This window comes from Thunnus thynnus, chromosome 13 (genome assembly GCF_963924715.1).
Source record: "Thunnus thynnus chromosome 13, fThuThy2.1, whole genome shotgun sequence".
Classification (NCBI taxonomy): domain Eukaryota; kingdom Metazoa; phylum Chordata; class Actinopteri; order Scombriformes; family Scombridae; genus Thunnus; species Thunnus thynnus.
In genome coordinates this window covers 10,062,111-10,076,122 of record NC_089529.1, presented here as the reverse complement: position 1 = coordinate 10,076,122, position 14,012 = coordinate 10,062,111, and the positions used below count along the sequence as shown (strand labels likewise).

General features: G+C 39.9%; 2 protein-coding genes across 5 annotated transcripts; one reads left to right on the top strand and one right to left on the bottom strand.

The window, feature by feature from the left end:
- Positions 1-639: 639 nt before the first annotated feature.
- itpkca (inositol-trisphosphate 3-kinase Ca) lies at positions 640-7,813 on the bottom strand. Of its 3 annotated transcripts, XM_067607728.1 has the most exons (8): positions 6,932-7,065; positions 5,349-5,514; positions 4,424-4,523; positions 4,091-4,304; positions 3,048-3,252; positions 2,805-2,906; positions 2,651-2,722; positions 640-2,487 (listed from the first exon to the last, which is right to left on the bottom strand). In XM_067607728.1, exons 2-8 carry the CDS (start codon positions 5,439-5,441, stop codon positions 2,281-2,283), a joined length of 993 nt encoding a protein of 330 aa, XP_067463829.1. In that variant the 5' UTR covers positions 5,442-5,514; positions 6,932-7,065; the 3' UTR covers positions 640-2,280. The 3 variants fall into 3 exon arrangements, with proteins under 3 accessions (XP_067463829.1, XP_067463830.1, XP_067463831.1); XM_067607729.1 differs by lacking the exons at positions 5,349-5,514; positions 6,932-7,065 and adding an exon at positions 7,631-7,813; XM_067607730.1 differs by lacking the exon at positions 5,349-5,514 and having other exon boundaries at positions 6,932-7,051.
- On the top strand, positions 7,095-13,750 carry ccdc61 (coiled-coil domain containing 61). Of its 2 annotated transcripts, none has more exons than XM_067607727.1 (13): positions 7,095-7,236; positions 9,106-9,263; positions 9,360-9,442; positions 10,169-10,329; positions 10,453-10,605; positions 10,693-10,900; positions 11,018-11,100; positions 11,236-11,447; positions 11,642-11,720; positions 11,822-12,019; positions 12,103-12,136; positions 12,228-12,294; positions 12,414-13,750. In XM_067607727.1, the coding sequence occupies exons 2-13, from the start codon at positions 9,116-9,118 to the stop codon at positions 12,506-12,508; spliced, it is 1,521 nt and encodes a 506-aa protein (XP_067463828.1). In that variant the 5' UTR covers positions 7,095-7,236; positions 9,106-9,115; the 3' UTR covers positions 12,509-13,750. The 2 variants fall into 2 exon arrangements, with proteins under 2 accessions (XP_067463828.1, XP_067463827.1); XM_067607726.1 differs by having other exon boundaries at positions 11,018-11,118.
- The last annotated feature ends 262 nt before the right edge of the window (positions 13,751-14,012 follow it).

Here is a 14,012-nt window from a genome sequence, read left to right as displayed (position 1 = left end):
GTTTGCTTTCAAAAATTTGTCCAATCTCTGTTACATCTACCAAGCATGGATCAAGGAATTTCAAGTCCTAATTGAAGTCAATCTGGACTCCTCTCTGCAGCCATGTTAGAGACATTAAAGGAGCGCCACATAACCAGATGCTCGCCGGTCTAACAGGACAAAGTTGAGTGGGTACTCGACTCTAAACTGCTCCGGTGGGTTTTGATCAGTAGCAAATAGATCAGACTGTGGTTGTGCTGTGCAGCTTGCAGACCCTCTGAGAGGGTTTTTTGTTGTTGCTGCAGACTGTGTGGGAGGATTAGTTGAACATGGCTATCAGTTTCTCTGTCTGTTGTCATCCCTTTAATCTTGTGTGGTTCAGCAGGTAAGGGCAGGGGTTCCCTGTGCCTGCTGTCTGATGGCTGAATGACCGTAGAGGACAGGTGTGGACGACAGAGAGCACATCTGCCTTCATCTCACCAGTCAGCCCTCAATCAGGTGTTCAACTTCAGTTTGATTAATATTCTGATGTGTGTGATTCTGACAGTTTTGCACATCAATCTGTTTAACATGATAATTTAATGACTTTAAATGTTAGTGAAAGCACTGATGTAATTTGTTTCTCAACAGAATTACAGCATGTTTACCAATAACCAAACATTACAAGATATAATTACTTTATTAAGAATTTTATACGATGAGCTTAATTTTGTGCTTCATTTAACAAACCAAAAATGTTAATGTCCATGTACAAAAGATTCAACTTTGCATGTCAAAATTCAGTAAAGCCAGGATCTAAATATGACATTGGCACAAAATTAACAACGTACTTTTTCAAATATTCTCATCCTTAAGTAATTTACTCAAATACAAATATTTTTATTTGCTTATTTGTTGTCTATTGGTTTATTTATGGGTATTAAATTTAGCCTAAAGGGTAACTTTAATCCAAAGTCAGTCTGCAAATTGTTAATTATTTTGATTGATCTTGTATTAAGGCAGAAATGCAGAAATCACAATCTGCTTGATTGTTTTCAGTGATCCGAAACAGAGTAGAAACATTAAATATCATCGACCTTCATTCCTCAGAAGAGAATAAAAACACTGCGATTAATAACTGATACTGAGACAGATACACATTTCAACCAGATAGTTTCTGTCAAGGTGTCAGCAACAGAGAGAATAAATGAGGACAGTTTGTGTCCAAAAAATATCAAAATGCCAATGTGACATTGACAACAAACTAATCATAAGATTTTGTTAACAGCATATAAAAGCATAAATTCTACTCACTAGTAATTAAATCGATAAATGTAGAAATATTGTGTTGCAATATTACTCATCATGGTACTGAAATACATGTTTACCCACTGTTGCTACCTTTGGGTCTTAAGTTGGACTTTTAGGTGAAACACAAACATTCATTCCTCATAGTTAAAAGTACAAAGACAACCCGGAAAATAATATAAAACGTAATGTGAAAATTAAACCATCAACCCCATAAATCACTATAGTATATGCAAAAGTCTAATTTTGTTGGACTACAAGGAACACTAATACTGACGCATGAATGGTGAAATTATTTAACAATCTGATGTGAACATGTATGTGTCACTGTGTAATAAGCCACAATACCGACTTATCTCATTCCTACACAGCAAAATATCATATCTATGCAAATTATGCATTTAAACCTTAGCAAATACTGATGGTGAAATAGTAATGAAATAATGAAATATCAGTTCACTTTTTGGCATCATAGTTTTAGCACCATTTTAATGACACAGTGTGACATTTTAACTAGTGATCATCTTAAGCCAGAGGAGGCATCCATAGTTTTAGCTTATAATTGCAAGTTCCATATGTTTCCTGAAATAACAAGCAGGACATCTCAACGCAATAGGGTCGGACGTCTCCTGGTGAAGCTGTAAACTGAGACTGTGTTTGGCTCAGTGTCAGCGAGCGCAGCTGAGTGTAGGTCTAAGCAGTGGTCACACTGGATTTACTGTAAAGGCTCAGGTTGCTAAGGGATCTCATAAATTACTAATGATCATTTAATCAGAGTTGTGTGTCTGATTTACTGATAAAATCTGTTCATGCCAGCTTTCAGTTAATTTTTGCAATATTTCTTGTTATTGTAATCAACCACATCTTCCATTTTACACCCTCATTACTATATTTTCCTCTAAAGTTCATTTCCTCAATTCTGACAACACAATCATTTCAGAAACCAATCCATCTGCAGCAAGAGGTGAAGGAAGGATTGAGAGTAAATTTCCACATGTTTTTCATGTGGTCTTTTCAGGTCAGCGGCAGCATGTTGGCCAGTATATCAATGAGGTTGTCCAGACCCCACAGGTAGCCATCTTCTCGATTGCCCTCCACCCAGGGAGTGCGGTGGTCCAAGGTGAGGGGCGCCGGCAAGGCCACTGTCTTTCCAAAGTCAATCATCCAGATGCCTGTTTGGCCATTCCAGTCGTGCACAAACAGTAAGGAACTACCCACAACCTGCAGGGACACAGCTGTTAGGAAAAAGTTCCACCAGTGGACAAATGTAAGACAAAAAAATGGGCTCAAAAACACCACCATACATTTCCAATATAGCTCTTTATGAACAAGGTCAGTGGGCTTTTCTTCCCTTTACATTTTCAAAACATCTACTACATCCTACCTCATGTGTCCTGAAGAAGTGTGATGTCTCCAACGTCTGCCGCAACTGTTTCAGCCGTCTCAGATAGCCCCACTGAAGGGAATGACACAAGATTAACAAGAGAAGAGACAAACACAAATATACGAATGAATCAGTCATTGAAGGTCACACTTACCACAATGTGTGTATTGGACTCAACAAAGTTGTCAAGTGCTTCCGTCACTTGCTCTCTGCTTTTGGTCCTTTTGAAGTTTGTGTGACATTCTTCATTAGCTTTCTGCGCAGGACATTTATACATTTTGGAATTACAATGAAAAGAGACATTTATTGCTGCAAAAACCAAAAAATATTTTTTCAAAGGTTGTCAACCTAACAGCGTCTATGAATTCAATGACCATGACTCCACTTTGGAGCTTACCCTGAATCCTTCGATACGGAAACCCAGAGTTGCTGTGGAGCTCAGGGTCTCCCTCCACTGCATGTACCTGGTTTTCAGCACTGCCTGCTGGGCTCGTTCCTGGTCTGTTGGGGCCTCTGGGTCCACAGCCACCATCTTCTCGTACATGTCCTTACGAGGCTGGGGCCGCTCTTGGGCCATCAGCAGCTCCTCCTCCTGGTATGTGCTGTCAATAAACACACTGCCTTAGAAGCCGTGTTTCCATTAGATTAACAAGATAATTTTAAGCAAACTTTTGAAATGTCGCAAAAAGGAAAATGTGAATTAGGTGCGTTTCCATCAACTGGTTTAACGCGAATAAACTAGGCAGTAGATGGCGGTATAGCCTTAAATAATATGTCAGTAAACAGAGTAGAAGAAGTAGAGGTTGGCAACCAGAAACAAAACAAATAGTTGTCACTGTTCTTTCATGTCAGCTAGTATTGGCCATGCTTCATGCTATCTGGAGATGCTGGAAGACACAGAGAGCGGAAACAGCTGATCAGTCATATGAGTTAAACGTTCACTACGTCATTATTTATTCGACAAATGCATTTCCGTTACCCATTTTGTGCATAAACTCTTTTTCGACATTTCCAAAATCCACCTCAAGCCAGCGTAAAAACTTTTTTACGATATTGAGGAAGTTTTTTTGAATTTTGGCATTTCCATTAAGCTTTTTTAATGCGATACTTCAAAATGCGCATAAAAATAGGTCAATGGAAACACGGCTAGAGACTGGAGTCTGTCACTTACATATAAATTGTATTTAAGGCTTATACTAAAGCTTCAAAGAAAAACAAAACTTTCACATAAGACCCAGTGACATAATTTGTCTTTACAGATGCTCATTTGTTAAATATTGGGAAATAATCTGTTCTTTTTCTGCTGATTTTATCACTAAATTATTATTTTTTTGTGATGAAGTTATTCAGGATCTATCAAAAACTTAAAAAAAGCCCCTTTTAAGGATTAAGTGTTGCACTAAACATCTCCTCCTTCAATTAGCATTTGTTCAAACTTACCGGCTGCCCATCTTGCAGTCCATGATAGCAGGTGTGTTGAAGTGGGTCAGCAAGTTATCCATCATGTTGTAATCCTGCTCGTCCCGCTGCACAACACCGTGGTAGGCTGGAACAAAGGGCCTGAGAGTGTCCTCCATCAGCTTCAGGTAGCATTGTCGCTCCCCCTCACAAAACCTCTTCAGCAGCGTGCCATAATCCCCAACATGAAAGCACCCTGTGAAGAGGAGCAAGGAAAGGGAGACTCAGAGGAGAGGAGATGCAAAAAAAACATACTTATTCCATGAGTTACTTTGAGAATGTTTCACTAGGAAGCAAAAGGGAAGATAAACAAACCTGCATGTCCGACCACTTGCAGCCACTGCTGGGGATTCTTGGGGGTCATAGGAAGAAGAGATGAAGTCCCGCAATTTTTGTGTTTCTTCCATGCGGAGTTCTGCATGGGAAGACCGAAATCCTCAATCCTCATGAGATGACAGTCATTCTTCAGCACACACACACTCCAGGTCACACTTCCACACTGCACTGTGTTTTTCTGCTTCTCTACAGACAGACAGCGATGACCTCAGACTTCAGACTCGGTCAACTTTTTTTCCTTACGGGTGAACAACGTCTCCGTGGAAACAGCCTTTCACCAAGACTGAGTGAAGACATGCAATGGACAGGGTCGGCTCTGATCTTACGCAACAGGTTCAAACATTTATTAATCATTTACAGGAAGCACTTGTTTTCTGTAAATGTGCGATTAACCGCTTAACAAAACAGGCTGAGCACGATGATGTTGATAATGTCAACAGGGAAGTTTGTTCAGACACAATACTGTAAATTAACTGGTGGAAAATGTATCTTCTATTTTTATTTTGACATACCAAAAAAATGTGAAGAGTTGCTTGGTTCTGTCTGTTCACTAAAGCATTATACACAGTCTGTCAACACACAATTTGTCATTTCACACAATGGTGCAATGACAACTTACAAAACACAAGAACTAGTCATTAACACATTAAACACACCCCACACCGGACTGAACCCCACCTCCATCCAGAGCAAGACAGTAGAACAACCTCCGATATCTTGGACTCAATTTAGACAATAAACACAACTTTGATCAACACATCACTGATTTCTATAAACAATCCCAGCAGAGACTCAACGTCATCCACAAACTCAGAACACTTTCTGTTTTTGCTTTAGAAGCATAATCCAACCCTCCAAACTGTTTCTTTACCGTTCTAACCATCTCCAAAGAAAACAAACTAACCAGGATCACATATGCTGCCTCCCAAATCATCCACTCCCCTACGCCCAACCTCTCAGAAATAAACAACAGACCCATCACACGTCTCACACTCATAATAGCGAATGACACTGATCACCCCCTCAATCCACACTTCACACTACTGCCGTCAGGCCGTAGATACAGGACCCTAAAATGGACACAGTGTATAGATCAAGAATCACCTTTGGGAGTGCAGATAAATGTATATGTGTTGGGATACAGGTGGAGGAATGATTGTTTTGTGTTTATGTATAACAGTATGTTTGCAGTGTGGCTATCTGTACAATAAAGACTGTATCTATCTATTATAATTTAGACACTTTGGGTGTTTTGGCTGTAATTTGGAAATTACAGGGCACAACTTTGGGTCTGGGTCGTGATGGCAATTTGTCAAAATTTTTGACATTTTATGTAATCATGTTCGTAGGCCCACCTCTTAAAATCTGATTTTCAATGAGCACAGAGAAACTTTCCTCCTTCAGCAGATGAATGTGAAAATAGACTTCTAGTGTCAAACTGCATATACATCATTCTGCACAGTGAAACTCAAACATCCAACTGAAGGAACAAGAAGAAAAACATATTGTGCACATACACTGAGAATGGACTTTTTCAGTCAACAAGGAAACATTTTGTGTCCAACAGTTTAAAAACTTCTGATATTGAATATATTTGTATATTTATAGATTCTGTCATTTTAAATGAGGGAGAAAGAGTCATTTCAAGGGTTTTAACAAGATAATATGAATATCAGACATATAATATTATTCAAAGTAGAGTATTTTATATACATCTTAAAACATGTCTGGAGGGGACCTTTCAGTATCGGATACGTCTTCCATTTCCACTGTTACAGTATTTTTCAGCCTTATCTTGTACACCATAGACTGTATATGTTGTACCCTGCTGTACTGTGGAGGTTACTGTCTGTTTCTTACTGTCTGTTTGTTACTGTTTGTTAGTTACTTTCTGTCTGTTACTGTCTGTTTGGAGGTGGTGTTTGTTACTGTCTGTTAGTTACTGTCTGTTTGTTACTGTCTGTTAGTTACTGTCTGTTTGTTACTGTCTGTTAGTTACTGTCTGTTTGTTACTGTCTGTTAGTTACTGTCTGTTTGTTACTGTCTGTTAGTTACTGTCTGTTTGTTACTGTCTGTTAGTTACTGTCTGTTAGTTACTTTATGTCTGTTACTGTCTGTTAGTTACTGTCTGTTTGGAGGTGGTGTTTGTTACCTTCTGTTAGTTACTGTCTGTTAGTTACTTTATGTCTGTTACTGTCTGTTAGTTACTGTCTGTTAGTTACTTTATGTCTGTTACTGTCTGTTAGTTACTGTCTGTTAGTTACTGTCTGTTAGTTACTTTATGTCTGTTACTGTCTGTTAGTTACTGTCTGTTAGTTACTTTATGTCTGTTACTGTCTGTTAGTTACTGTCTGTTTGTAGGTGGTGTCCGTTACTGTTTGTTAGTTACTGTCTGTCTGTTACTGTCTGTTTGGAGGTGGTGTTTGTTACTGTCTGTTTGTTACTGTCTGTTTGTTAGTCTGTTTGGAGGTAGTGTCTCTTTGTTACCTGTGGAGGGCAGCGATAAGCCTGATAGGCATCGAGCCTCCGTCCAAATAGAAGCAGAAGAAGAGGCAGCTGAGGTAGAGCAAAGTGAAGAAGAAGAATTTAACGGTTCCCGGTTGTTGAACCGCTCCAGTGTCCGCTCTCCACAGTGCTGGTGTTTCACAAACTGTTTTTGAACTGGAGTGTATGGCATCAATGACGCTGCTTCATTTAACTTAACCGAGCTATGTCGCCGCAATGTTTTCCCAACGAGCAGCTCTGTCGTTGACAACTTAAACCCCATTAAAGGAGCATCGCTGCACCCAAAGGTAACGTTAACATCTTTTTTCTTTGACGGTTATCCGCACACTGAGAGACGTTATGTGCTTCACTTAACAGATAACTCGGTTGACTAGCTGCTCACTAACGGTAACGTCCATGCTAGCTAACCGTAGCTAACGACGAGTTAACGTTACCGGAGCGGGGATGTTATTGACTCCGGCTAGTCGACGTGTTCACGGAGAAGCAGAAAATAATCCGCATTTATCAGCTTCAAGAGCCTCAAACTTAACTAAGATAAGGTGAACAAGCTGAACAAGCAGGTCCGTGTGTGTTTATGTGCAGTGAAAGATAAAGACGACACTCTCTCTTTCACTCTGCACGGGAGAAAGTGAAGCTTAACCGCATTATAATGCAGCGAAACAGACACAATTCATAACTTACCTCGTAAAACATGACTGAAGACCTCTGCAGAGTCCTCGACATATGATCATTTATGACCCATCAACCCCAACTTTTCAATAAAAACGATGAGACCTTTTGAAATGGACTCGCTACCGCCCCCCGCGGTGTGTTTAGGACAAGACAGGCTGTATGAAAACAAGGTGAGCCAGGTAAGATGAGACAGAAAGACTCAATAATTATATGAATGTGTTAAAAAGGCTCATTTATGTAGAAATTTAAGATGAAAAACATCCATCTAGGGCTGCAACTGAAGATTATTTACCTAATCAATAATCTGCAGATCATTTTCTTGATTAATCGTTATTGTGACCTGTCAGAAAAAAAGTGAAAACTAGCAAATATTCATTTACATTTGAGGAGCTAGAAACGGCGTATCCTTGGCATTTTTAGTTATTTAATTAATCGATCATAATTGTTGCGTCAAAAATAAACTAGTCAATTAACCGACTAGCCGTTTCAGCTCAGTGCCTACACCCCCTCATGCTATATATTTTTTATATTACTGAGCAAAAAATCTTCAGGGCTGCAACTAATGATTATTTTCATTATCGATTAATTATTATTATATTGTTAATTATTTTCTCAATTAATCGATTAGCTGTTTGGTGCATAAAATGGCAGAAAATGGTGAAACATGCTGGTCATGGTTTATCAAAGCCCAGGGTGACGTCCTCAAATGTCTTGTTTTGTCCACAACACAAAGATATTCAGTTTACTGTCATAGAATATAGAGCTGCAATGATTAGTTGATTAATCGATTAGTTGCCAAATATTGAATTAATTGCAAGCTATCGTGGTAATTGATCAATTGTTTTTGAGTCACTTTTTTAAGAACAAAAAGTCCAAAGACTCTTGGTCAGGACAAAAGAAGACATTTGAGGACGTCACCCTGGGCTTTGAGAAACAGTGATCGACATTTTTCACCATTTTATGACATTTTATAAACCAAACAACTAATCGCTTAATCGTCAGATTAATTGATAATGAAAATAATCATTAGTTGCAGCCCTAATAGAATACTAGAAAAAACAGAAAATATTCACATTTAAGAAGATTTTGTTTCTTTAAAAAAATGACTCAAAACAATTAATCAATTATCAAAATAGTTGCCAATTAATTTAATAGTTGGCAACTAATCAACTAATCGTTGCAGCTCTAAAAACAGTCTGGTGACTAGAAACAGGACATGCAGTACCTAGTTTAATGTTGAACCCACTGGTGGACGTGTGAAATCTTTAGCAGACTTGGCAGGATGCTGAAAATTATGATGTTATGATCAGGCTTTAGAGCTTGTTGTTCGTTGCTGTCATCAGATGTATGCAGCTCATACATAAGCTTATAGCATGTTGTATGACATACAGAAGGTTGTAAAATCATCCACTAACATACCCAGCTATGTTTTTTTTTAAATAGTTGCCTTTAATTCATAGAAATAATTTATTTCCCCTCCACAGAGCCAGAGCGATGGAGGAGCGCTCTGAGGTGACGGAGGATATTGTGTTTCGTGGAGTGGAGTTTGCGGTGAAGATAGAGGTGGAGAAGGGTTTGCTGATAGTGGAAGTCTGCGACTCTATGACAGCGGATCAGTGGAGGGGGGAATTCGATCCAGCATGTAAGTAGCATCAATTTATCATAGATTAAATGTCATCACAGACACAAATAGTCCCACTTATGCTCTTTAATTCTTTTTTTTTTTTTTTTTTTCCAGACATTGAAGATCTCACCCGCAAAACTGGCAACTTCAAGCAGTTTCCAATTTTCTGTAGCATGTTGGAATCAGCTGTTAGAAAGGTATGTCTGAAGGTGAACTCACATAATGCAAAAAAAATAGAGGTAGCTAAAGTGCATACAAAGCCACTAGAAAGATGCGAGCAGACATGGAGTCGCTCCAGGCTGTGTGAGCTGAGGCAGAGACTCGTTCATTCGAGTTCAACGTTTCCACTTGAGCGAAAAATCCACAGTCATCCTGAGCTGTCTTATTGCCTTTCTCCTTTCCATTCACACACAGGAACAGAGGGTCAAAAGGAGAGGGGCTGGAGGAAAGTGAAAGAGACTATTGGAAATTTTGGTACATTAGTAATCTTAGTCTCAACTGGACTGGCATGTACATACAAACACAGGACACGCAGTACTGTCTGTCAGGAACATGTTCATTGGCTGAACCATGAATGACACAAACTATAAAAACACTTCAGCAGTTAAATTTGTGCAAAGACAATGAGACAAAAAACTGCTTCATGTTCTCTTAATATTGTAATATGATGCTTACTGAGAGACTTTTTCCTCTGAGGAAAAACACAAAATCTTTACTAATTTTGTGTATTTAAATGATTAACATTTTTTGTTGCTGTACATACATAAGTGTCAAGCCAACATGAAAAAGTAAAAACTATAATTAGGCCACCGTCATAAAAACATTAACAATCTTTTACAAGTTTTTTTTTTTTTCCTATGTTGATGGCCATGAAATCTATTTGATCTCCGATGATGCAAAGTTAACTTTAGCTTTTTCTGCAGACGAGTGATTCTGTTACGCTTGACCTCCTGACCTATGCCGACCTGGAGCTGCTTCGTAACAGAAAGGCCGGAGTGGTTAGTCGTCCTCGCGGCCATCAGCAGTCGTCTGCTCTCACTGCCAAAAGATATCTAATCCTCATCTACACCGTGGAGTTTGACAGGTTGGTCTCTTTGGCAAAGTTCACATAGTCACTTGTAAAACATGATTTAGATCTTTTTTTCTCTGTATTTTGATTGTGTCAGTGGTAATATCTCTCAATTTTCTTACTATTTTGTATTTGCAGGATACACTACCCCCTGCCCCTGCCCTATGTGGGTAAGCCTGACCCGGCTGTCCTGCAGAAGGAAATCAGAGCCCTGAGGGCTGAGCTCAGCGCTCTCACCTCTCATGGAGTTAATAAATCTGCAGAACTAGAAATACACCGGCTACGAGCAGAGTAGGTTGCATTTGAATCACCATGATCAATATGAAAGGATGTGGGACCTTTTTTTTCTTTTCTTTAGATGTCTCTACTTTCTTAAAGGCTGGCTCTGGTGAAAGAGGAGAAAGAGGCAATCGCCAAGGTTCTGGAGCGACTGCAGGTCAGCGGAAGTGGTTCCACGCCTGCACGAGAGGACTGGCGGGGCAGAGATGTGGTGAGGACGCTGGAGGAGCAGCTTGTCAAGGAGAGGGCCAAAAGCCAACGCTCAGCGAGCAAGAGATGCCAGGAGCAACGAATCCTATTGGAGCAGGTGGACACCTTCTGCTGTGTAGTAGTCCGTTGAAATAAATGTCCAATTGATTTTATTTGTTATTCTAGTGGTTTTAACTTTTTCTTTTCTTTTTTTTTCTCCCTCTGTCCTGGCTAGTTGGAGGAGTTGAGGTCATCAGAGTGCGCTCTCCGTGTCCGTGTCAAGAGTCTCACCAACGAACTGGCGATACTACGGAGAGGGTTAGACAATCTAAGCGTGTACTATATCCCTATTCTCTTCACTCTTTCAATCATTCACTTCCATTGTGGACCAAACATTTGAAATCTGAAATCTTATTTACTCACTTAGCACGTACCCTCTTTGTGTGTCTGCAGCAGAGTGACGCCTGTTTCCGGTCACACCAGCTCTCGAGTTGACGGGGAAATCTATCGCTCTCTCTCGCGCGAGAGGAGGTCCGGGTACGGGACCGTCAGGGCTCGCTCAGGATCCAGAGAACGGATGGAACAAAGGTCAGAGGAGAGAGGAAGAAGAGCGGACTCCTCGGGACCTCGCGCTCGAATACCGAGGGCGTCACCTTCTCCCACTGGTACCGGCTCTGGTCATGATGATGTTGATATGTAATGAAGTATTTGATGATTTTGATGATTTTTCCTCTTTAGTCATCACAAACCCAAAAAGATGCTTTTGTAGATCCGAATGAAATCATCAGTTATCAACCACATTGACTAAACTGAGTGATAATCTGTTTAGACCTCAATAATGCCACCTACTATCTCGCAGGGTCACGGGCAACACGCTTTGACCCGACCGCCTACATCCAGGACAGACAGCGCAGGCTGAAGGAAGCAGAGCTCAAAAAGTTGGTTTCCTTTTATATTTCCTCTGACATCTTCGATAGCACGTCCTTATTTGATGTTGTAGTTGTTTGGAACAATAGTTCAACCTTGTGTCATGTGTCAGACAGAGGAAAGTGCGGAGGGACATGCTGACGTCACCCATTGTCCCTGAGAGAGGGCGCTCACGTTCCAGAGAGGCCTATCCTCACATGACCCGATCTGGCAGCAGAGGCAGGAGTTTATCTCTGGAGCGGAGAGGCAGCAGGAACTCATCCGAAAGCTCGTTAGTGGATATGGACGAAATGGCCAAAACTCTGTTCAGGTGAAGTTCTGCGTGTGGGATTGTGTCTGTTGTTTGAAGTTTTGTTTTAGCAGCTTATTTTAACATGTTTTCTGTGTTTACAGAGGAAGAAAACAGACTTTCAATGGTCCCAGTGTGGTGAGTGACATGTTATTAATGTAACTCTGGTTCACTGATGATTGTTGGTCTCTTATATGTATATGTAATGTGTGATTTATCTGTTATATAGTCCAGAGGAGGCCTTTTGAGCAGGAAGCCATTATGCAGCACTCCAACACGCAGAATGAAGGATAAAGGTAACCCATCATAAGTCTTTATTATGTTTACTGGGTTTTAATGATTTGAATAATTCTACTTCTTTTAAAGAAAAAAAAGAATCCAGCATCTTAATATCATTTTACATCTCAAACCCCAGAGAGCTCCATGGATACGGGTGCTGAGCTGTCGGAGATAGATGCCAGGCTACAGGCTCTTCAGGAATACATGAGGGACCTGGATACAGGACACTAACGATGACCTGCTGCTCACACCACACGTGGATATGCTCCCTAATGACTGCGCAGCTTTTTTTTTTTTTTTTTTCTTTTTTCACTGTGCACCCACTGAAGGAACATCAACATCAAACATGAGCGATGGGTTAACCGGTGTGGACATGTGTTCATGTAAGAGACTAAAACTCCCTCTGGACAATCAGACTCCCAGGTTTTCAGGAACTATTGCCATCACTGTGAAGGTCATTGGACGACCTTTTGTGAACTGAAATGATTATTTTTTAATATAATATGTTTTTATTAACTTAAAAGATTATTGTGTCTAAATGTGGTGTTATTTCCTTTCCTTTTTTTCACCTCACCAACCCAAACAAGTGGATACATGGGTGTAAAATTTGTCCGTACCTGAGTATTTCCTTTTTTTTTTTTAAACTTTTTTAATGAGTAACAGTGTGGGTTGCGTTCTTTCACAGGGCTTAAAGATCAATTGTTGGTCATTTAAAAGCACAACATATCTGTTGTATGTCACATCTTCATTTCTGGACACATTTAAGTACTTAAACTAAAATACCCACAGGGTGAATGTGATGATGTGTGATAGTAAATAAACCTTGTGATGGACTGTTGTCTCTTCCACCCGCGGTGTGCTGGGATTGACTTCAGCTCCTGAACTGTGAAATGTGATTTATAAGTAGAGGAAATGACTGACTGCATGCTTGTCACCACAGGATTTGATGGTTTAATGTCATTCTAGCTGAAGCCTTTTTTTCCATCTGTATGTTTTAATGTTTGTTCTCTTTCCTGCTCGACTTCAGACTCAGCATTACCAGTGCTTTTTAAGCAGTATAGTTGTTCTAGTTGATCCACCTTGTGCATTAAAATTCAGCATTTTCTACTCTTTTAATGGACCTAATTCCATTTGAAGTTATATCCCAAACTCAAACTGTGAAAGATATTTAATCTTGGACAAAATACAAATGCTATTAATCAGCATTTGAGAAAGGAAATAAGACATAATGAAGGATGAACTATGGTCAACAAAGCTGGAGTTGTTTTAGACAGACTATGGATTTTATACACTTTCATGGTGATGAGTGTAAGCATGGATATACTGACACTATGTACGCCAGCACCTTTTTTTCATTTGATGAAATTGCCAAATTTTATGCATGAAACTGCTGTACATGTATGTGCACAAAGACTGTAACTCCCATTTTTACCTTGTTTTATACACCCTAAAATATAATTTATAAGAAATGTTTCCTCTGTGTAAAGACATTTTTGACATACATATGATCCAGTTTTGTACATACTGCTTCCCTTTGCACCAGCGTCAGTTGAGGTGGAGCCTGAGGGGAACCTTGAGGGGTTTCCACCACTGCAGCTGGCTCGGTTTCATTAATTAACAAATAAACTTGAGAGCATGGAGCCGTTCTCTCAGGGGAACACCTCAGCGTCTGAACAGCTGCGCTCTGTTTCTACTGATACTCGAGAGGGAGACATGAAGGCCTTCTGTTGGTTTA

Coding starts and splice junctions, on each gene's coding strand:
- itpkca (XM_067607728.1), bottom strand. CDS start 5,441: ATGAGTGTGAGACGTGTGATGGGTCTGTTGTTTATTTCTGAGAGGTTG. Junction 4,524..5,348: donor AGGCAGCATATGTGATCCTG/GTTAGTTTGTTT, acceptor CTTCCCATGCAG/AACTCCGCATGGAAGAAACA. Junction 2,488..2,650: donor ACTTCTTCAGGACACATGAG/GTAGGATGTAGT, acceptor GTGTCCCTGCAG/GTTGTGGGTAGTTCCTTACT.
- ccdc61 (XM_067607726.1), top strand. CDS start 9,116: ATGGAGGAGCGCTCTGAGGTGACGGAGGATATTGTGTTTCGTGGAGTG. Junction 9,443..10,168: donor TGGAATCAGCTGTTAGAAAG/GTATGTCTGAAG, acceptor CTTTTTCTGCAG/ACGAGTGATTCTGTTACGCT. Junction 12,020..12,102: donor ATGGCCAAAACTCTGTTCAG/GTGAAGTTCTGC, acceptor CTGTGTTTACAG/AGGAAGAAAACAGACTTTCA.